Source organism: Carica papaya, chromosome 8, assembly GCF_054855325.1.
Source record: "Carica papaya isolate Zhongbai chromosome 8, ASM5485532v1, whole genome shotgun sequence".
Classification (NCBI taxonomy): Eukaryota; Viridiplantae; Streptophyta; class Magnoliopsida; order Brassicales; family Caricaceae; genus Carica; species Carica papaya.
In genome coordinates, this window is record NC_142316.1 from 33,718,029 (window position 1) to 33,740,738 (window position 22,710).

The 22,710-nt window shown below is 38.3% G+C and overlaps 2 protein-coding genes across 2 annotated transcripts; both read right to left on the reverse strand.

The window, feature by feature from the left end:
- Positions 1–451: 451 nt before the first annotated feature.
- LOC110810548 (self-incompatibility protein S1-like) lies at positions 452–862 on the reverse strand. Its single transcript, XM_022036738.1, has one exon. It carries the CDS (start codon positions 860–862, stop codon positions 452–454), a length of 411 nt encoding a protein of 136 aa, XP_021892430.1.
- An 849-nt stretch (positions 863–1,711) lies between these two features.
- LOC110810547 (nuclear transcription factor Y subunit A-10-like) lies at positions 1,712–7,449 on the reverse strand. Its single transcript, XM_022036737.2, has 6 exons — positions 7,245–7,449; positions 6,498–6,821; positions 3,957–4,066; positions 3,745–3,813; positions 2,501–2,641; positions 1,712–2,186 (listed from the first exon to the last, which is right to left on the reverse strand). The coding sequence occupies exons 2-6, from the start codon at positions 6,757–6,759 to the stop codon at positions 1,776–1,778; spliced, it is 993 nt and encodes a 330-aa protein (XP_021892429.2). The 5' UTR covers positions 6,760–6,821; positions 7,245–7,449; the 3' UTR covers positions 1,712–1,775.
- Positions 7,450–22,710: the final 15,261 nt, after the last annotated feature.

Below are 22,710 nucleotides of genomic sequence, written 5' to 3' on the forward strand. Positions count from 1 at the left end.
TATAATTAAACTACCACAGTTCAGATTTTCAATCCCATCTGATAGATTTTGGTTCTCTAAACTTGAATTAGAAAAAAATATATATATATATATATTTAAATAATATTTGATTGTGACAAAATAAATATTTAAATAAAACTTTAGGCTATTAGGATAAAATTCTGTTTCATTATAGTTTAATCTTATTTTAATTTAGGATTTATGGCTTAATTTTTATCATTTTACATTAATTTACCACAAGATCAAAACTAATTTTTCTTTTCCCAACAATAATTATCTAACACAAAAATTTACCACAAGATCAAAGCTAAAACAAAAGCACATCAAGTCTTGACAATTCAGCAACTATGTGGCCAGATAATATCACAGTCTACCCTCAGTTGCTTACATCTCAGCTTTAACTAGAATTAGACTTTGAACTAACACCCAAAAAAAAAATGATGGAAGAAAATCAAGGGCTATCTTGGAATGGCACCAAAACCCAGTTCCCAAATTCTTCATTGAAATTGAACAGACCATCCTTGGTCACCATCCAAATACACTCTGTTTTGCATCTATCATAATGCAATTCACTTGAGTATGCATCAAAATGGTGCCATTTTGAGTAATCCCACTGCACATCACAGTAATACAATGTAGTTCCCCAGAAATTTACAGCGAACTTCCATTCAATTTCAGAGCCATCGAGAATGGCATGGTATCCCAGATCATCGTCTCGCGACTGACAGTGAATATTCATGATCCTGTTAGTCCCCAGCTTGTTCACAACCCTAACCCTGGTCTTCCCTTTAGCGGTTGACTTGGATAGGCCAAAGAGCAGCATAAAGAGGATGGCTAAGGTTCTATGTCTAATACTCTTCATTCCGGTTATGGACTTATCTTCTTCCTATTTCTTTTTGGTTTCTTTATCATTTTTTTAATGGAAGTAGCTAGTTCTCTTATAGTACTATTTGTAGCATCCAAAGCATATGAGCTGCTAACTACCTCTCTTTACATCAGCTTAGTTTATGTGAACATGCACCTATTGCTTTTAACCTCCTGTGGTTAAAAATAAAAGATTATGTGAAGATATAAAGAAATAAACTACAACCACCAAAATAGTAGTTCAAGCGGTAACTGGATTCGTTCTTGCCACAGTGAGGTTATGAGGATTCAAACGAGTAGTTCAGGTAGTATGATTAGATCTATAAGATTCGTCACTTAGAAGTTTGAGCACAACATTATTTACGAAAAACAAATGTTCAATAATAAAAGAAGCAGCAATCATTCTAACTAAATGAAGAATTCCTGACCAAGAAGAAGATAAAGCAATGAGGTTATTGACAAAAAGGTTATCACACACAAACATGAAGTTCTAATTATATTATTGCAGAAGACCAGAGAAATAGACAGTAGATGTTAAAATTCCACAACACCAGACTTCAACACACTCGCAAACCAAAAGCTGACATAACATTTTTCACACACTTATTTGATAAATGGGACAAGCCCATTTATTTACTAGTATTTTTCTAACCTATTATACATTAAGGCTTTAACTTCTTTACTAATCCCAGAAACACAAGGCATCGTGGGAAAGGCAAAGATGACCTTAATGCATGTGAGCCAAGAATGACTTGCCAGTAACAGCCAAACAGTGGCAAGGTCAGCCCTTTGAACCACCAAAAGCTGTTGCAGTAATATTACAATTAATGCAACATAGCTTTTTCCATTTGGCTGCAACAAGGGTGTGACTGGTACAACAAGCAAGCACCAGTCCGATTGATCCCGTGCTGTCAAATTGCAAGGTTGCAGCAGTTATCAGCTGCTGCAACCCACTTAGTGGGCATAACAATGCTGTGCCCACTATCCAAAATGCTAGAGAAAGAACGGACAGATGAACCCAGGTGATTGATTGAAAAGTGGCCAATGTCTCTCCTAGAATACAGACTTGTCACCTCTGATCCTGAAAGATTTGACCCAATTCCGTTTGTTTCCTTAGATGAGTTCAATGTTCCGCTATCTGACTGCAGGACTTCAGAATCAGAATTCTGAGAACCAGTGAGCAGATACAGCTTTCCTTCACTGGCATTCTTAACCTCAGTTGCACCCTTTATGCTATCCAAATTCTTTGTGTTCAAGAAACGACCACCACATCCTCTTGGTCGCCGCATTGCATGGAGATGACGCGAATAGTGCATATATGGCTGTGAAATAGAAATAGAATTGAATGTATTTTTAGATTTTCAGAAAAGAATACTCGGTCCATAAAGATAGTTGCTGGCTACAAAATTATTATAAATGGCCGGATTAGATCTATAGGTCAGCCCACAGAAAAGTTAAGTTCCATTTTAAATACTTGTCTGGGATTTTTTTAGTGTCATCCTGACAACTATGAAATTTATCCTACCACAGTTCTACTATCAAATTCTTTTCTGAAAGTAGCTCTACAATCAAATCATGTGAAAATATCCCTCCTATCAATATTAGGAGAATGATACTCTGGACCGTGATATCATACCTTTCGACTTCTAGTTGCCTTATTCTCCAATACAGCCTTTGCACGGGACTGCCGGCGCCTGATGATTCCATGGTACTGCTTTGCATTTACATATATCGGTCCATCATCTGTTGTCAAATTAAGGGGCAGCATAATTCGACCCTATTTATATAATGAATAAGTCAGTATACAAGTCAATTAACTAACTGCCAGATTAATAGGCATTGGAAGTGACCAGTTATATACAGCAAATGCAACACATACAAAATAGGATATCTGTGGCTTTCAGAGAGAGCAGTAAACAAGAAAAAACAAAATATTTAAACCACTTCTATTCCATCCTAAACAATAAATTTTCATATGCATGATTTTTTTTTCCTTCTTCACTTGCACAGGGTTAACTCTTTCTCACCTTTCCCCTTCTGCAATAAACTGTCCTGTCTTCCCTTTTTGTCCTTCTAATAGTATTAGATCTCATTGTAAATTCGAGCTTTTTACACTATTTTTTCACCCATCAATTGAACAAAGAGATAAGAAATTTAGGAATTCTCTTTCCACAAGTCAACTTTTATATTAATCTAAACCAAGTTTTCTATTGTTAACCAAAAATGACAACACTTCATGTACATGAATGAAGACTACAAGTCAATCACACTGTTTTATGCAAAAGTTGCTATTACTTCATCCTTCCTCAATACTTCGGTAGATTTCACATTTCAATTAGCATGCCATTAGATTCCATGACATTAAGATCCTCATTACATTTGGCAAAAAACAGGTTGACCGAAGGTACAAGTTACTAGAACCATTGAAGGTATCAAGTTTTAGGTAAGATACCCAGAAAAATATAAAACAGAGGAAAGAAAGTAAAAAGACAAATGAAGTATTTTAGTGTCGTAGTTATCCATCTTTATATCCATTGATATTTAACATTAGTGCAGAGCACCTGAATGACATTTCTCATCAATAGGAATGAGCAAAATTACATATGAAAATGCTAGCCTAAGCTTTATGCTCTATTTTATTTTGACCTCTCTCTCTCTCTCTGTGGAACTTATTTGGAATTTATATGCCCTCGAGTGCTTCATTGGTATGCTTGAAATAAAAGAACTGTAGGGGGTTACGTATGTCTATAACCTGCAACTTATGCAAAGAGACTAGATTAAACAATTTAACTTCCTATTTCACACATAGACCCCATATTGCTTCAAGTAGTTAATAAATAACAAATAATTGTCAGGCAGAAGGACTTATGAGAAACAAACCGAAATCTGAGGTGCGTAGGCTGAAAACAGTCCATAACACTGATCCATGTAAGCATACTTTGCACAAATCTATAATTGCAATCAACAAGAAAAAAACAGATTATTAGTTACGTCTAAACCAGAGGACAATGAATGAAAAATGACAAAATCTACAATTTCTAAACAAGATTTACCATAGGCTGGCTTTTATTTCAAAAAAAAAAAAGATTTACCATAGGCTGACCAAAACCCAATTCAAATCCAGCATGATAGTCTGATAGAGCTGATTGCACAGCAGTAGTTCCTTGGGGTTTATGTCCATGAGCTGAATTTTTACGATCACCTACATAAGAAAGTAATATGCATGTTATTGGTAGTCAACTGAAGGAAGATCTAATTGTTTCTTCAGAAACCCTCATTCTGTTAGCTTGAGAAGGTTCAAAATTGATTTTGGCACCCTCTTAATAAGCATTAAGTTCTACCAAGCATCTGACTAGCATAACAATACTAGAAATTATCCATCAGATAGAAAAGTCGAAAATAAGGACAATATAGTGTCATTTGAAACAGACATCACTTGAGTTGTGAAATAAAAACTATAATCATAATGATAGTATACAAATATTATTCATCATATTTTAACTAGAATTGAAGGAATCTTTTTTATTTAAGGACAGACTACCCTCCCTTTTAGGTAAGGTGCCATTTACTAGTTCATCTTAACATAACTTAATCTTGGCTAAACTCTAACCATATAATTCACACACCTATGAGAACCGGGTCACTCATGCGTGGCCCATAGACCTGCAAACTGAGAGCTATATTAATCACATAGGATACGATGGCGTACAAAAGATCCTTCAATCCCATGTCAATTAAAGTTGAGGAAATCTCTTTACTTTTAAGAAAAGATCATCCTCTTCTCAAACAACACAGTCCTTTACATTTTAAAACCTCCATAGGAAAATATCTAACTCGGGCTCCACCAAGCTCTCTCCCAATCGTATAGATCACAGATTTATCCACTACATATTGTTAATTGAAGCAAGAATTATTTCCAATGTTATTTTGACTATTATAAAAGCCTTTTAGTTATATGTCAATCAGCAACTTTTCCTAGTTGACAAAGGTTTATCATTCAAGAAAACAGTAGGCTGATCCTGGAAGTAAACACAGTTCATTTGGTTGTTTGTTTTGGCATGTAAGGAGGCCTGATGAATGACATGTGGCAAATAAACTACCTCAAACCAAGATGGAAACTGGCTTATCATCGGCAACAGTAAATGTTTTCTCGTTCGATTGCATATATAATTTCTGACCACTTCCTTAAATGAAGCTATAAATTGTAGCTGCTCAGCATCACAAGAGAATAGAAAAACTGAGTGAAATTTTTCTTAAAAAAAAAAAAGAACTGAGTGGAGTTCATATTCATTGACTTACTCAATTAGTTTCCATTGAAGCATTATGAGATGGAAATCAAATCAAATGAAATTTATACAGCTAAAGTTAGGCAATTTTTCATGAACATGATAAATTCTTCTAGTCCTTAGTGGTTGACTCACTAAATAATATTTTTATATTACTAGAGAATAAGTCACACTTTCTTCTCAAAAAAAAATTATTACTAGGGAATAATAAGGCACAGATCAAGACAAAAAAACTTCTTCCTCCTAAGAGAAGGTTCATCGACCTGATAGGCATCTTTTGCTAGATATCCCGACTGAAAAGTAATAGCTTGACAAATGACATGGAGGACGGAATATATAACCAAATGAAATGATCCTAGTAATACTTTTTTTTTTTCTGAAATAGACCCTAGTAATACTAATGCTCAACAAAAATATATATAGTTCAAACAATGTAATTCTAGTGGATAGATTTCAATTATGATCAACAAACAAATACTAATTATGCCTATATTTATATGTTGAAGTTTCGAAGTCAAAAAGGAAAGTTTGAATTATTCTTGGAAACTCTAGTTCTTGTAACCAGGTGCCAGCAAGAGCATCTACTGCTACTTTCTAGATTTCTTTCTTTTGATGGGCGACTATTGACTACCAGCTCCCTATTGTGCTTCTGGTTGCATGCTCTTAAACAATCTTGACTTTGTCATTAATCCAAAAGGCTACTTCTTGATCTCATTCATAATCTTCTATTCTTTTTTCAGCCACTTGTAATTCCAAGTAAGAAAATGTTTATGAAATCAACTTCTCTCAATCAAATTACTTGCTACTTTCTCACACCGAGTCCTAGACAAATTCATGTATAGCATGGTTAATTGCCCGTACAACTTGTTCATGTGTAGAACAAAACAAGCCATTCTTCAAATTTTAACTAAAATTTTGGTATCTACTATTTTGAATTTAAAGCAGGATCTGATATAGGAACATGCAACTCAATAAAGAAGCCAAACACCTAGTTTATCAAACTTGACAATCAGACAATCACCCAAAAAAAAGAAAAACTTCAAAATGAAGCCCGAGTAGATATATAGCCGCAAATCACTATATTGATCCTAATTTTAATCAACTTAGGATGAAAATGAAGAATAAGGTATCCCTTTATTCTTTACTTTTTATGCAATCTCCTAACTTAGAAAAGTAATTCATTTTCTTCCCACCCTTACTCTCTTAAATGACCAAGATTCATTCAAGTTGATTATCCCAATACGCCAATATTTGATTTTCAAGAGGTATGCATATAATAACATGAATGTTCGAAAAAAGACAGATATAACTGATAAACAAATTCATAGGCCCCAGAGTCGGGATTACCTGGGAAGATAGTGAACGGAGTTACAGTCCCTTTATCCGGCCCTTGGTCCGTACATGTCCCGCGTTGTTTAGCGGCAGCGAGCTGGAAACCGCCGGCAGTGTTTTCCATGGATAAAGACTTAAATTGCCCACATGCCTCCACGTAAACCGACTGAGATCCGAAGGCACCCCAACGAGAAGCCTGCGGTACTGATGAAAACTGCCCTGTCGGATTATGGACTACTCCTTCATGTTCTTTGAAATACACAGTTTGCATGGCCATTTCAGCTTCTCAAAACGGATCCCAGCAACGATTTTCAGTGTTTCGATTTGTTAGATTAGTTCCTGCAATGAAGAGTTTATAGTAAAAGTTCCTAGCATAAGTTTATTAAATTCTGATTCGTATCATTGATCTCCATGGATTCCACATTAGTTGAGAAGGAAAAAGAAAAAAATCAAGAGCTTCAACCAGAAAATACAAACTAAAATTACCCAAGTAAAAAATCAAAAGAAATAACAATAGCATTGTCACAGTTCAAAATCTCAGTATGAACTTTAGAAAGAACTCCATGCTGATAAACAGAAATGAAAACGAAAAAAAAAACAGTAGCAAGAAACAAGAGAAAAAAAAAACCTTCTGCATCATATCAGCAGAAACCAAAGATGATTTCATAAAACAGAGAAAAAGAGAAGAAGTTCCATGAAAAATAACCCATGAACAGTACTGAACAAAAAAGAAAGTGAAGAACTCGAAAGGGAAAGACTCACAGAAGATAGTAATAGAAGAGAAGCAGCAGCTTTGAATCTTACGCGGAAGCAGAAAACCCCCATTTGTTCGGAGCCATGTTGGTAAAATTTCAAGCAAAGTATCAGAGATAAGATGAAAGAGAAAGGGGGAAGAAGAGACGAGAAAGAGAGAGAGAGAGAGAGAGAGAAAGAGCTGATACGACCGAGAAATGCGTACAAGTGTAGTGTAATGGAGCTAAACCCTTCACTGGCCAATAAGCTTCACCTTCCATGCAGCTCTTTTTGTATCGTGCAAAAATTATTTTTTTATTTTTTATTTGTTTTTCCTTTTAAATAATCCGTGAAGGTTCTCTTTTTTCTTTTTCCTTTTTCAATTTTCTTTTTTAATTAATTACTTCACTTTCAACTCCAAAATTAAAATTAAGCCTGATTTTTTATTATTTAACTTTTTAGTTTATTAATTAATAATTATGATATTTATAAAACTTATTTTACTTACATAATCCATATTGGTTTTACAAATGACATGGTCATTGTAAATATATAAGTACTTGGGTATATATACTTTTTTTAACCTACATATTGTTTATATATTATATCTATATATATGGTTAAAAAAACAATGTAGTTCGTGTATATATATATATATATGTCTGTGTATACGTGTATATATATGTATATGTATGTTGGCCGGTCCGTCAACTTTTCTTTCAACCTTGTGTATTTATGTCACTTTTTCCTAGTGGGAAAAATAATTAAAAAGGAACCACCTTTGGAGACTATAAAAATATTTTCTTTAACAATGATGCAATTTTTAATTTTATTTGATTTCTCAAGTAATTAATTTCATAGTTTTTTGTTTTAAGTTCTGTATCATATAGTATATATCTAACACAATACATTATATTATAAAAAAAATGATATAATATATAGTCCACGTCACACGACCATGGTGGGGAAATTGCCAATGATCAAAATATTTGAAAGCCTGAGTTTTGGGGTGAATCTTTTTTATCCAATTTAAATTTCACAACATCCAATTGTGGGTATTGATTAATTAGTTAGTTAATTAATTAATTAGTTTAATTACCCAAAAAAGAGGCTAAATGAAAAGAACAACTTAATAATTAATGTGACAATTTGTAATTTGATTGAATGATTATGTCATGTTCTAATTTGGGTTTGGCCTGAGAGATCTTTCAAAATCTATGCAAATTTGCACTAAACAAATCAAATTGGGAGACACTGTCATTTCCCACATTTACATATATATGTATGTATATATTTTTATATAATAAGATCCCCGAGCAGCAAATTATAGTGCAATAAGAGATTTGGTCAATGCAAGTATTATAACATCTGTTGGATATCAAATTAATTTAAGAAAAAATATTCTAGGAATTTTAATTTAAATGGTCAACAATTATCAACCAAGCTTTTTTAAAAAAATAAAATTTAAATACAATTCATGAAGTAATTTTACTTTAAATTTATTTTTAAATATAATTTTTTTAAAAAATAATAAATAGTTTATAAGTTAAATAAATAATTTTTAAAATTTTAAATATATTATTATATTATAAATCAACAATATTTAATTAAATGGTCCACAGCACAGTGGTCTTCTTGTCATATATATGGATTATGGAGGTATGGAAAATTGACTTTGTATACATATATATATATATATATGTATGTATAGAAGACTCATTCTTGATTGACATCAAATGTCATAAGTAGGTTTTTCTCCTTTTTAAAAAATATTAATTAATTAATTATTACTCGAATATTACTCCTAGTTGGGTAGGTAAACCATTTTAATTTAGATTAGGATGAGACAAGGTTCGTTGTCCTTATGCACACATATATCTATATGCGTGTATATATATGTATGTATGTATGTATGTATATATATATATATATATCTATTGAGCCATGGGCTCCAACCTGGAAACCCTATGCCTTAGTTTGTCTTGCACATCAAAAGTTGTTTTGTTTGGTTGTATGGACATACTTATTCCATTACTATAAACAAACATGAATATCTTTATTATATTATTTAACTGCTAATATATATATATATATATATATTATCAGATGGAGCTGCTATGCATATGACTAACAAACAGTGCATTGTATATATATATATATATATAATCACTTGACAATATATAAATTTATAATTTTAAATGATTTGGACAAAAATTATACAAGTTTACTACTTTTTTTTTCTATATTTATTTTGAATGAATTTTAATTAGTTTATATAAAAAAAAAATTATATATTATACATACAACAAATATATGAATATAAAATATAAATCATATGTGATGTATAAATACATACTAAAATCAAAATACGTATATTTAATTATATGTGTTATAAAATTTGAACATATGCTGAAACTCAGAAAACTATTATAAAATTAATATTAAACACTAAAATATTAATATTTTAAGAATTAAAATGCTAATATTTTCAATTAATATTACGTCACGTGTTTCGGTACATAATCTAAACCATTGACTTCTTAATTTTTATTTTTATTTTTTTTTTTAAAAAAAGCTAATTATATTCATGTAATCCGTTGACCTTTTTGTCAACCAAACAGAAAATTAAATCAAAATAATTATCCAAAATCCAAATGCAAAGTTGTACTAATTGGGTAATAATCCTCGTAAACCCAAATCTTAAATTAATCAACCAATTAGGCTTAATTAATCCTCTCTCTAATCAAAGTAAACCCACAAAGTTATCTAATTTATATTTAACCCCCTCAATTTGGGGCAAAAACAAAAAAACAAAAAACTAATTGTCAAAGATATTAAATATTAATTTAAAAATAATTACTTTTATAATGGAGGCTTATAATCTAACTTTTGCTTCTTTCTCTTTAAGCAAGCAAGGGTGGTCCAACCAAGCTTTTTATATAATAATGTATTATATGTATATATTCTCCTTTATTTTTTTTAAAAAAATTATATAATAATTTATTTTATATGTATATATATATATATATATTCTTTTTCAAACTTTTTTCCTCCTTTATCTCTCTAAGGATTTATTAATTATTTTTTAACTTTTTTTTGAGAAAAATTATCCTATAACTATCTTTTTAGTGGACATGTGTTACATTTGTTAGCGATTTAATGGTAGTTGATTGTCTTGTTGGTGAGCACGAGATCTTTCCAAGTGGAATATTGATTGTAAGTGCACGTAGAAAATAAATAAAAAGTAATATTATTTAAAATAATTTAATATTATTGTTTATCAATATCATTAAATCTTATGATATATTATGCTCGTATATAATTAATAAAATATAAAATTTAATAAGTACACAATTTATGATTAATACCCGTGATACTTAAATTTTACATTAAAAATATATTATTATTGAATTTTTTTTATAATAATTAAATTTATTTAATTTTTAATTTTTTAAAATTAATAATTTATAGTCAAAAATTATTGAATTAGTAATTTAATTCCGAAAATTATTATGCATCACATTATACATAATCTAATTAAAGCAAACTTGTTTTTTTATTTGTGAAAATTTATGGTGCTTATAATTATTTTTTAAAAAAATAAGTTAGTAACAAAAATTGTAACACTCTGAAACCGGAACTTAGGCTCGGGATGATTAAATTTTTATTAATAATAATTTTTAAATTTTTAATTTTAATTTTTTTAAAATTTTTTGAAGAAATATACATTTTGGATGTATTTGAAAATAATTTTTGAATTTAAAAGAAAAATTGAAAAATTAGGGCCAAAGTATAAAAAATAAAAATATGGCCACGTGGGACCATCATGTCAGCATCACAGCCAGTCACTGCGCGCAGCGCGGCAAACACACAGATATACGTTCACACGGGAAGTTACGCGGGCAATCTGCATGCCAACCGATCCCACAATCATAATTCATTCCCGCGCGTATGGACAACCTAGATTCGTTTTCCTTTCATGCATGATCGAACGGTCCTAATGCATTCGATCGTGCGGTCCTGATTCATTTTCAGATAAGATAGATCTAATAGCGGAGATTGGGTCATGCATCCTCGAACGGACGACCCAGATCGAAAGCAAATAGGTATTTAAACCTCTCCACTCATACCCCAAAAATTCTAGCCGCCAAGAGGAAATCGGAGAAGAATAAGAGGGGTTGCCAGAAAGTGAACCAATTATCGGAGAAGAAGATTGGTCGTCGTCGCTGTCGCACCAAAGCCCGTCACCGACGCTAGAAGGTGAGTTTTTTTCCATTTGATTCATCTTCTTATTCTAAGCCATCCCAACCCTTATCGGCATCAAAAACCCAAAGGAGAAGCCAGAAACAGGGGGCAGAGCTCGGCCAAGTCGTCGCATCCGAGACCCAAAACCCCTCCGGTGAGCCTAAATCCCTTTTTTGTTCCCTTTTATTTTCCGACAATTGAATTTCTGACGTGTTTCTGATGTAGGACAACTAAAGAAAAACCCGACTGCGAGGGAGGAATGGCGGAGCCACCGCACCAGAAAGCCCACCCACCGATAAGTCTCGATTTTTTTTCCTCTTTCTGCTAACAAAGACCACCTAATCTCGAGTTTTTTAGGTTTTTGCACAGGACCGCCCGGATCGAGAGGAGGCACCATCGTAGGCGATGGAGTCGGTGCCAAAGCACGGCAGCACCGCTGTGCCAGAACCCTAAATTGGTCCTGGGAAAATTTTAAACCCTCTTTTGCCATTTTTTAAGTATTTTCGAGATATTTGACGCATATTTTTAGTTTTTGCAGAAAAACCCAAAAAATTTAGGAACCAAGAACGGCCGAAAAGTGCAATGAAAAAAGTCGTATTCTGAACACCGACCCAGAGTAAGAATTTCTCATAATTTCTCCCGTTACGGTTAATTAAAGTCTAATAAATAATAAGCGGTGAAATTTTTAACTATTGGCAACCCCTGATTAATTAAATACAGGTCACCGATGAAGCCGGTAACTTATCAACATATAATTGTCCTAGTCTATCTGCACTGCTTATTTATTATTATACTACTTTGTTTGCTTACCGCTACTATATGCACTTTTAATTCATTAGTTTTTAATTATTTTCTCGCTTATTAGATACTCAATGATTTTACTCATATTAGTTAATCGGTTTGAATGAATGTCTTGACGTCTCATTCTTTAATTATCGAGTATTAAAGTATATTATCTGTTTAATTATCGTCTTATTATCCTATAATTATGAAATGAGATTGTTGTATATAATTGGTGGCTAAATGATGATATGGATGTGTATGTGTTAGTTAATGTTATCAAACTAAAAAGCTTAACGGGTGTTATAGAAAAGGGTATACAGATCCGATACATAGGACAAATCCTACTGTGGACGTTACTCTTAGTTGAACGAGACTGAAAAGTCTCATTTCATAAGGGGTTGGAATGTGTTTTGTTCATCATCATACCGGATGGGGTATTGAGGCAATGGTACGTTTGGTGTCTATTATCGGACGGGATATGTGTAACACCCACAATTAATTTTAAAAATTTTAAATTAATATATAAAATATAATTTATAAATTTATAAATTTTTATTTAATGTAAAAATTAGGAAAAAAATAGATGGAGGACGAAATTGAAAATAATTTTGGAAAAAAATAAGTGAAATTTTGGGTTCTGGAGGTGTTTTTGAAAGAAAATCAGAAACTGGAGGGTTGAAACGTAATTTAAAAAAAATATGTCACGTATGACTGCCCAGTCAGCAGTCTCGATGAACCGGAGCGTGCCGTGTGGCAAGGTACGCTGATTCGGTGCCACGCAAAAGGGAGGGTACACTGGCAATCCACGTGCCCGCGATCGGACAAAGTGGATTTATTCCCGCACGTGTGGACGGTCCAGATCCGTTCCCTCTTTAAATGTGATTGTACGATTCAGATCAAAATACAATGAACGATTTAGATTCATTTTTTCTTTAAACGCGATCAGATAGTCGAGATCAAACACAATGGACGGCTCAGATTAAAGGAAGATTGGTATAAATATCTTCACACTGAACTCTAACCCTAGCCGCCAGTCCCCCACCAGATAAGAAGAACCATTCGCCGGATAAGGGAACTGACCACCGCCCGTTGCCGTGCTAGAACCACCTCCGACTGCCAAAAAAGGTAAAAAATTTCATTCACTCGAAATTTGATTTTAAACAACTCCATGGCTAAATCGGAGTAATTTCTGATTCCCGTTTCGTATAATTTTTCTACTATTGTATTCTCCATTCTGTTTCCCACATGTTGACCGAAGAAAAACGCATAACCGCGAAGGTGAGTCAGCGGAACCGCCGCATCAAAAAATCTTGCCGCTGGTAAGCTTCTATTTTTTTACTTTTTCGGTCAATCGAGTCCCCTTCATATGTTTTCTTGCAGGGATGAGTATAAAATCGGCCGAAATCAGCCAAAATTGGCCGAAAATGGCTAGTCTGAAGCAAACCACTGTCGTGAATGGCGGTGCCGTTGTCGTGGCAGAATTCTGAAATTGGCTGAAAAATTATTTTAACACTGATTTTAGATTTTTTGGAGTATTTCTAGGTACTTAGAGAATGTTTTAATCTCCGAATAAAAATTCAAGGAACTCGGGGACTGCAAGTAGGCGCAGCTGAAAGTTTAGTGTTCGGACATCGATTCGGAAAAGAATCAATCACCTTATTTCTTGTTATAGAATTGAAGTCTAATTATAAATAATACGGTATTTTGCTTAATTTTGAAAACTTCGATAATTAATTACGGGTTACTAATGGAGCCGAAACTGGTTATTTATTCCTGTTTGTCTTATTTCAACTGATTGATTGATTTTACAGTTTTAAATGCATAATAATACATTTGAGTTGGTAAGACGATTCAGTTGTGTTTTCTTGATGCATATACTGCTTGTTTTGTGTGATTTATAATTAAATTGTAAAACTGAAAATTAAATGTAAACAGAAATTGTTTGATTAAGTGAATGAATGAATGGTAGCCTTACTAGATATTCTAGGAGATGGTAGATGGACTGGGTGCATAGGGAACCCTACCGTGAATATTGTCTCATACCGGACGGGTTATGGGGACGACCCGTTTCACCCTCATATCGGACGGGGTATTGAGGGATAATATTTTTTTGTGCTCATATTGGACAGTATATGGGGACGGCCGGTTTGTTGACAATATTGAATAAGGATTCACGCGTAGGGAGGACATCCTCATGGACCCCCATGGACACCAGTAGGCAGATAAAAAGGGAAAGTTGTTGTTTTGGTTAATTGAATATGAAATTATGATATTATTTGTGTTATTGCCTCTATAGATCAGTTTTGAAAATCTCGTTACGGTAAGTGTACAATAAATGATTTTATTTATAATAAATGAATTTACTTAAGTTAAGAGTTCTATTAGTTGTTTTCATAATTTTTACCAACCTTTATTTTTGTATCGGTGAGTAGTATAATATTCTTACTGGGCTAGTGTAGCTCATTCTTTTATTAACCATTTCAGATCAAGAGGACCAATATCCAGATCTCGATCCGCAAGAGAGTTGCAAATAGGATGTCCAATTATTTACTTTCTATTTATTTCTTGATTTTTTGTTGTTCTTTTGGAATGGTCATTCTCGTATCCCTATTGTGTAACACCCCGTTTTTTTTTTTTTCTTAACGGTGTACGATAAAGCACTCATACAACACAATACCGAAATCCATATTATTCCAACCATGCACAAGAGAAATTGGTCCACCTTCCATGTTCCAAATCAATTGTACATACATCTCCACCTCTACAACACATAGTAATACAATATCAAACATTCCTAGATATTCAATATCCAGACTAAACCATCCTTTCACACTACTTTAAATCACAAACAAAACTTGTGCCCTATGGCACTACCGACGGGGCTCCGTTACCAGCCGCTCGGATCCCAATTCCGTTCTTACTCCACCTGTGAATGATGAGAAGTGAGTTCACATAACTCAATACGATAAAAATCAAGTTGTAAGTGTAATATGCAGTGACAAGAATTTCCAGAAATGTCTATAGGCATTTATCCTACCCAACCCCCAAACAACTCATAACCCTCTCCCTACACTAATTATCAAGGTCCTATTCCAAGGAAATAGCACGGCTAAACAACCCCACCCACCCAACAATCATCCATTAACTCCCATCACCAACATCAGCGACTCATACACTCTTCCCCCCATCTCCCGACCTCACGAGGCCACACACACACACACCCAACCACCTTCATTCCACGTCACCAATATCGGCGACTCATACCCATATCTCCACCTCTCGACCTAATAGGCCACGCACACACCCACACACCATTATTCCGCGTCACCAACATCGGCGACTCACACTCACTCCTCCACCTCTCGACCCAAAGAGGCCACACACACACACGAATACCATCGTCTCGCGTCACCAACATCGGCGACTCATGCTCAATCCTCCACCTCTCGACCTAAAGAGGCCACACACACACACAAATACCATCGTCTCGCGTCACCAACATCGGCGACTCATACTCACTCCTCCATCTCTCGACCTCGTTGGGCCACGCACACACACAACATTTCCACCTCCCGTCACCACCATCCGTGACTCATGCACCCTTCTACCCCTCTCGGCCTTGCTAGGCCACCCTCACATACATATCCCCTCCCTGCTCCACCAACATCGGCAACTCAACCCGCCCCTACCAACGGCCTCCAAATTCCCCCTCCCAAACCGCATGCTCCCATCTCTCCTTATACCATGCTAGTCCCAAGCGTTCTAACTTGCTAACTCCTACTGACCACATTACTCCCCTTCTCCCATCCAATCCCCCTCAAATCCTGTTTCCTAGTCCCCACTGTCGTACCTTCCAGCTCCCTTCCCTCTCCCACTGTCCCCTACCCGCTACCTCCCCTATCCTCCTGCCTCCTCCCAGTTCCTATACACTTTTTCCTACCTAGGGCGATTAACCTCTCAGCTTGCACCGTTTCACACCACATACACGCCCTCACCACCGTGCATTTCGGGGAAACACATCACCGCCTATTAGCGGCTCCCTTCACATCCCCACCCACGCACACACCACGCACACACCTCTTCTGTCCTCTCGAGTTTTTATCCCACCCGCGCCCCCTAGATTATTCTCTCACATCCTCCTCACTCTGTTCTACCCGCACCACCCCCATCCTTCCCCACGGCTCCCCACACGCCTCCAACACCGCCATACTTTCCATTCCTTCCCCGATCACCTCCGTGAGCGCGCGGGACAACCCCACGCTTACGGCCTACCTTCACTGCTCCACTCCGTCGCGCCATTGCCGACGTCGCACCTGCACAAAATTCTCTACACACACACACCACACCAACAGCTCAAATTTTCACCGTACCTCCCGTTTCCATCTTCCTTCTTCCTGTCGGTCGCGTCGTCCGTCCACGGCCTCCTTCCCTCTCCCTTCTCGCTCCCCTCCGCCCCGACTCTCTCCTCTCTCCTTCTGGAACTTTCCTCTTCTTCTTCGTCTCCGCTGTCCTCCTTCCCTCCTTTTCTCTTTTTCTCTTTTTCCTTTTCTTTCCCTTTTTTTTTTCTTTTCTCCTTTCTTCCTTCTCCCTTTCCTGACCTCCTTTTATACTCTGCCAGCCTACCCCAAAACGACGTCGTTTTCCTACATCCCAAAATGACGTCGTTTTTCTTTCTTTCAAAACGACGTCGTTTTTCCCCTCTCTAAAACGACGTCGTTTTTATTATTATTATTATTATTATTATTTATTTATTTATTTTTTTTATACTCTTTCTACTTTCTAGTCCTTACAACACTTCCCCCCTAAAAAAAAAATTTGGTCCCTCAAATTTTGTTACCTTACCTCCAAACAATTCTGGATAATTCCGTCTCATTTCGTCTTCCCGTTCCCAGGTTGCCTCTTCCTTGGCATGATGTCTCCACTGTATCTTCACCATAGGTATCACCCTGCTCCTTAACTTCCTTTCTTGTCGTTCGAGAACTTGGATTGCCTCATCCTCATAAGACAAGTCCTTCTCCAATGGCAACGATTCATACCTTAGAATGTGGTTGGGATCCGGACGGTATTTTCGTAGTAGTGATACGTGAAATACGTTGTGAACCCCACTGTACCGAGGAGGAAGCGCTACCCTATACGCAACCACCCCCACTTTTTCCAAAATCTCAAACGGCCCTATGAACCGGGGACTTAATTTCCCTTTCTTTCCAAACCTCAATAACCCTTTCATGGGAGAAACTTTCAGGAACACATGATCCCCTACTTCAAAGCTTAACTCTCTCCTACGATTGTCTGCGTACCCCTTCTGTCTACTCTGGGCAGCTTGTAAATTATGTCGTATCATCCGCACCTTAGCTGTGGTTTCCTCTACCATCTCCGGCCCCAACAACTGTCTTTCCCCCACCTCGCTCCAACACACCGGCGACCTACAGGGTCGACCATACAGAGCTTCATAAGGAGTCATGCCGATACTGGTGTGATAACTATTATTGTATGCAAATTCTATTAAGGGTAGTATGTCTTCCCAATCTCCTCCCGTGTCGATGACACAGGCTCTCAACATATCCTCCAACACTTGTATTGTCCTCTCCGTTTGTCCGTCCGTTTGTGGGTGAAAAGCTGTGCTGAAGCTCAATTTAGTACCCAAAGCCTGTTGTAACCCTCTCCAAAATCTAGAAGTAAATCGGGGATCCCGGTCAGAGACAATTGTCACAGGAATGCCGTGTAATCTCACTACCTCTCTGATATACAGTCTCGCTAACCGTTCTACTGGATCGGTCACTTTCATTGCCAAGAAGTGGGAAGATTTAGTTAGACAATCAACCACCACCCAAATACTATCATGTTTCTTACGATTACCTGGCAACCCGGTCACAAAGTCCATAGAGACATGTTCCCACTTCCACTCGGGTATAGGTAGGGGTTGTAACAACCCCCCAGGCCGCTGGTGTTCCGCCTTGACTTGTTGGCATACCAAACACTTTAACACATACTCGGCCACATCCCTCTTCATGCCCCTCCACCAGAAGCTCTTCTGCAAATTTTTGTACATCTTAGTACTTCCCGGGTGTATAGCAAGTTTGGTGTCATGAGCCTCACTGAGTATCTCTTCTCTGAGTGTACAATCACTGAGAACGCACATTCTGGTTTGAAATCTGAGTATCCCATCGTTCCCCAACCCAAAATCTCCCACTGTACCCTGTTCCACTCCCTCCTGGATCCTCTGTATCTCAGTGTCCCCCAATTGTCCCTCTCTTATTTTCTGAACCAAAGTAGGTTGTGCCCTCAAACTAGCCACATATCTGCCATCGTTCCCCTCTTGAATATCCAATCGTTGCATGGCTTCCCGTATACCCCACTCCGACACCATCAAATGAGATAACACCCCAGTACTCTTACAGCTGAGTGCATCTGCCACGACGTTTCCCCGTCCCGGGTAGTACTTAATTCTGCAGTCAAAATCTTTCAACAGATCCATCCATCTCCTCTGTCGCATATTCAATTCCCGCTGCGTGAACAAGTACTGTAAACTTTTATGATCTGTGTAAATTTCAAATGTTTCCCCGTATAAGTAATGTCGCCACAGTTTTAAAGCATAGACCACTGCAGCTAGTTCCAAATCGTGTGTCGGATAGTTCTTTTCATGTGTCCTCAATTGTCGCGACCCGTACGCTATAACCTTCCCTTGTTGCATTAATACACAGCCTAACCCAACATGAGATGCATCGCTATATACTGTAAAATTACCCTCCCCCGATGGGATGGCTAATATTGGCGTAGTAGTCAGTCTATGTTTCAATTCCTGAAAGCTACTCTCACACCCTTCATCCCATTCGAACTTCACATTCTTCTTTGTCAGCTTGGTAAGAGGTGCTGCAATACTAGAAAACCCCCGCACAAACCGACGGTAATATCCTGCTAAGCCCAGAAAACTCCTGATCTCTGTGACAGTCTTTGGTCTTTCCCACTTTACCACCGCTTCTATTTTCATTGGGTCTACTGATACCCCATCTCTCGACACAATATGTCCCAAGAAGGTAATTTGATCCAACCAGAACTCGCACTTACTAAGTTTCGCATACAGTTTAGCTTTTCGAAGCATCCCCAGCACCGTAGTCAGATGTTCTGCGTGTTCTCCCAAATCTCTTGAGTAAATTAATATGTCATCTATGAAGACAATGACATAGCGATCCAACAGGGGTCGGAACACCCGATTCATCAAGTCCATAAACACTGCAGGCGCATTCGTTAGTCCAAAAGGCATCACTAAAAATTCATAGTGACCATACCTGGTGCGGAATGCTGTCTTGGCAATGTCTTCGGCTCTTACCCGTAGCTGATGATACCCCGAACGCAAATCTATTTTTGAAAACACTTGTGCCCCTTGCAATTGATCAAATAAATCGTCGATCCTAGGTAACGGATACCTATTCTTTATTGTCACTTGATTCAGGTCTCTATAATCAATACACATTCGCATGGATCCATCCTTCTTCTTAACAAACAGTACTGGGGCTCCCCACGGTGATACGCTCGGCCTTATAAATTTCTTATCCAGTAATTCTTGTAACTGTCTACTTAACTCCATTAGTTCTGATCTCGCCATCCTGTATGGGGTCTTAGAGATTGGTTGGGTGCCGGGCTGGAGTTCGATGGCGAATTCGACCTCTCTATTGGGTGGTAATCCCGGAAGGTCGTCTGGGAAAACGTCTGGAAAATCTCTTACCACTGGTATCTCTCGGAGTGTAAGTCTCTTATCCTCGTTACCTTGTATTATTTCGGAAGTGGCGGCCGCCTCTGGCGCTGTGATGGCGAACACCCGTCCTTGAACCCACGGTCTACCCGGCTCCTTCGGCAACGGGCAATCACGCACAAAATGTTGAGTGTTTCCGCACCGATAACAACCCCGCCCGCCGCTCATACATGGTCGATCCCCATGATTTCTACCACATTGGGTGCAATTTGGTTTACTCCGGGATACCTGATGACTTGGGGCAAAATCCGGTGCTATCCTCTGCCTTTTCTCTGTTTGGCCGGAGGGGGGTGGTGGACATCTGTAACTGGACTCCCCTTTACTGTTCTCAACTTGTTCTTTATACAGTGCTTCCACCAACTGTGCCTTTTCCAACACCATCTGATATGAGGGTAATGCAAACACAGCCACTTGACGATACAGTTCAGACCGTAACCCTTTTTCGAATCTGCGAGCCTTCTTGGTCTCATTCATCATCACCTCGGGCGCGAACCGCCCCAATTCTATGTACCTCTCAGCATATTCTACCACTGACAATCTTCCTTGTCTCAGTTCGGCAAACTCTATTTCCTTCCGTTGTCTCAAGAAATCCGGAAAATACTCTGCATTGAAGGCTTCCAGGAATACTTCCCAAGTGACTGGGGGAGCTAGAGTTCTTCTTTTTAGTTTCCACCAACGCTCAGCGGATCCTCTAAACATAAATGTGGCCAGTTGCACCTTCTGTTCAGTGGTCACTGTGATCACTTCGAATAATTTTTCGGTCTCCTTTATCCAGTCTTCCGCCACCAAGGGATCAGTACTCCCATTAAAAGCAGGAGGGTTTAACCTTCGATATTTCTCAATATTGCTGGTGTCCACCACACCCTGGTGAATCCCCGGTTGTGGGACCGAGGTTGTCTCAGCCCGTAGTTCTCTATCTCTGATCACTGTGGCCAGACTCTCCACCACTCTACACAGTCGGTTGAAGTCTTCCTGTTGTACCCCAGGCAGTCCCGTCTGGTTTACCGCTGGGCCAGGCGCGGGCCTCGGTTGTGTGGGAGGGGGCACCGCTTGATACGGGGGTGGCCCGTAAAATGCTGGGAGTGGTACCTGGGGACACCCAGGTGGTCGTTGTGGAATCCCCGGTGAGTCCCGCAGCCCCGGGACAGCTCCGCGACGGGGTCGGCCCCGTCCTTTCTTCGTCACCTCCCTTGACACACCTGCAGGATAGTTATACCAGTTAGTAGGTATACTTAGTTTTGCTCTGATACCAACTGTAACACCCCGTTTTTTTTTTCTTAACGGTGTACGATAAAGCACTCATACAACACAATACCGAAATCCATATTATTCCAACCATGTACAAGAGAAATTGGTCCACCTTCCATGTTCCAAATCAATTGTACATACATCTCCACCTCTACAACACATAGTAATACAATATCAAACATTCCTAGATATTCAATATCCAGACTAAACCATCCTTTCACACTACTTTAAATCACAAACAAAACTTGTGCCCTATGGCACTACCGACGGGGCTCCGTTACCAGCCGCTCGGATCCCAATTCCGTTCTTACTCCACCTGTGAATGATGAGAAGTGAGTTCACATAACTCAATACGATAAAAATCAAGTTGTAAGTGTAATATGCAGTGACAAGAATTTCCAGAAATGTCTATATGCATTTATCCTACCCAACCCCCAAACAACTCATAACCCTCTCCCTACACTAATTATCAAGGTCCTATTCCAAGGAAATAGCATGGCTAAACAACCCCACCCACCCAACAATCATCCATTAACTCCCGTCACCAACATCGGCGACTCATACACTCTTCCCCCCATCTCCCGACCTAATAGGCCACGCACACACCCACACACCATTATTCCGCGTCACCAACATCGGCGACTCACACTCACTCCTCCACCTCTCGACCCAAAGAGGCCACACACACACACGAATACCATCGTCTCGCGTCACCAACATCGGCGACTCATGCTCAATCCTCCACCTCTCGACCTAAAGAGGCCACACACACACACAAATACCATCGTCTCGCGTCACCAACATCGGCGACTCATACTCACTCCTCCATCTCTCGACCTCGTTGGGCCACGCACACACACAACATTTCCACCTCCCGTCACCACCATCCGTGACTCATGCACCCTTCTACCCCTCTCGGCCTTGCTAGGCCACCCTCACATACATATCCCCTCCCTGCTCCACCAACATCGGCAACTCAACCCGCCCCTACCAACGGCCTCCAAATTCCCCCTCCCAAACCGCATGCTCCCATCTCTCCTTATACCATGCCAGTCCCAAGCGTTCTAACTTGCTAACTCCTACTGACCACATTACTCCCCTTCTCCCATCCAATCCCCCTCAAATCCTGTTTCCTAGTCCCCACTGCCGTACCTTCCAGCTCCCTTCCCTCTCCCACTGCCCCCTACCCGCTACCTCCCCCATCCTCCTGCCTCCTCCCGGTTCCTATACACTTTTGCCTACCTAGGGCGATTAACCTCTCAGCTTGCACCGTTTCACACCACATACACGCCCTCACCACCGTGCATTTCGGGGAAACACATCACCGCCTATTAGCGGCTCCCTCCACATCCCCACCCACGCACACACCTCTTCTGTCCTCTCGAGTTTTTATCCCACCCGCGCCCCCTAGATTATTCTCTCACATCCTCCTCACTCTGTTCTACCCGCACCACCCCCATCCTTCCCCAC

What these genes read in the sequence shown, in the direction of transcription:
- LOC110810547 (XM_022036737.2), bottom strand. Translation starts at nt 6,759, where the DNA reads ATGGCCATGCAAACTGTGTATTTCAAAGAACATGAAGGAGTAGTCCAT. An exon ending in TCCGTTCACTATCTTCCCAG is followed by an intron (nt 4,067 to 6,497) that starts GTAATCCCGACT and finishes TTTCTTATGTAG; the next exon opens with GTGATCGTAAAAATTCAGCT. An exon ending in CCTACGCACCTCAGATTTCG is followed by an intron (nt 2,642 to 3,744) that starts GTTTGTTTCTCA and finishes TTATATAAATAG; the next exon opens with GGTCGAATTATGCTGCCCCT.
- LOC110810548 (XM_022036738.1), bottom strand. Translation starts at nt 862, where the DNA reads ATGAAGAGTATTAGACATAGAACCTTAGCCATCCTCTTTATGCTGCTC.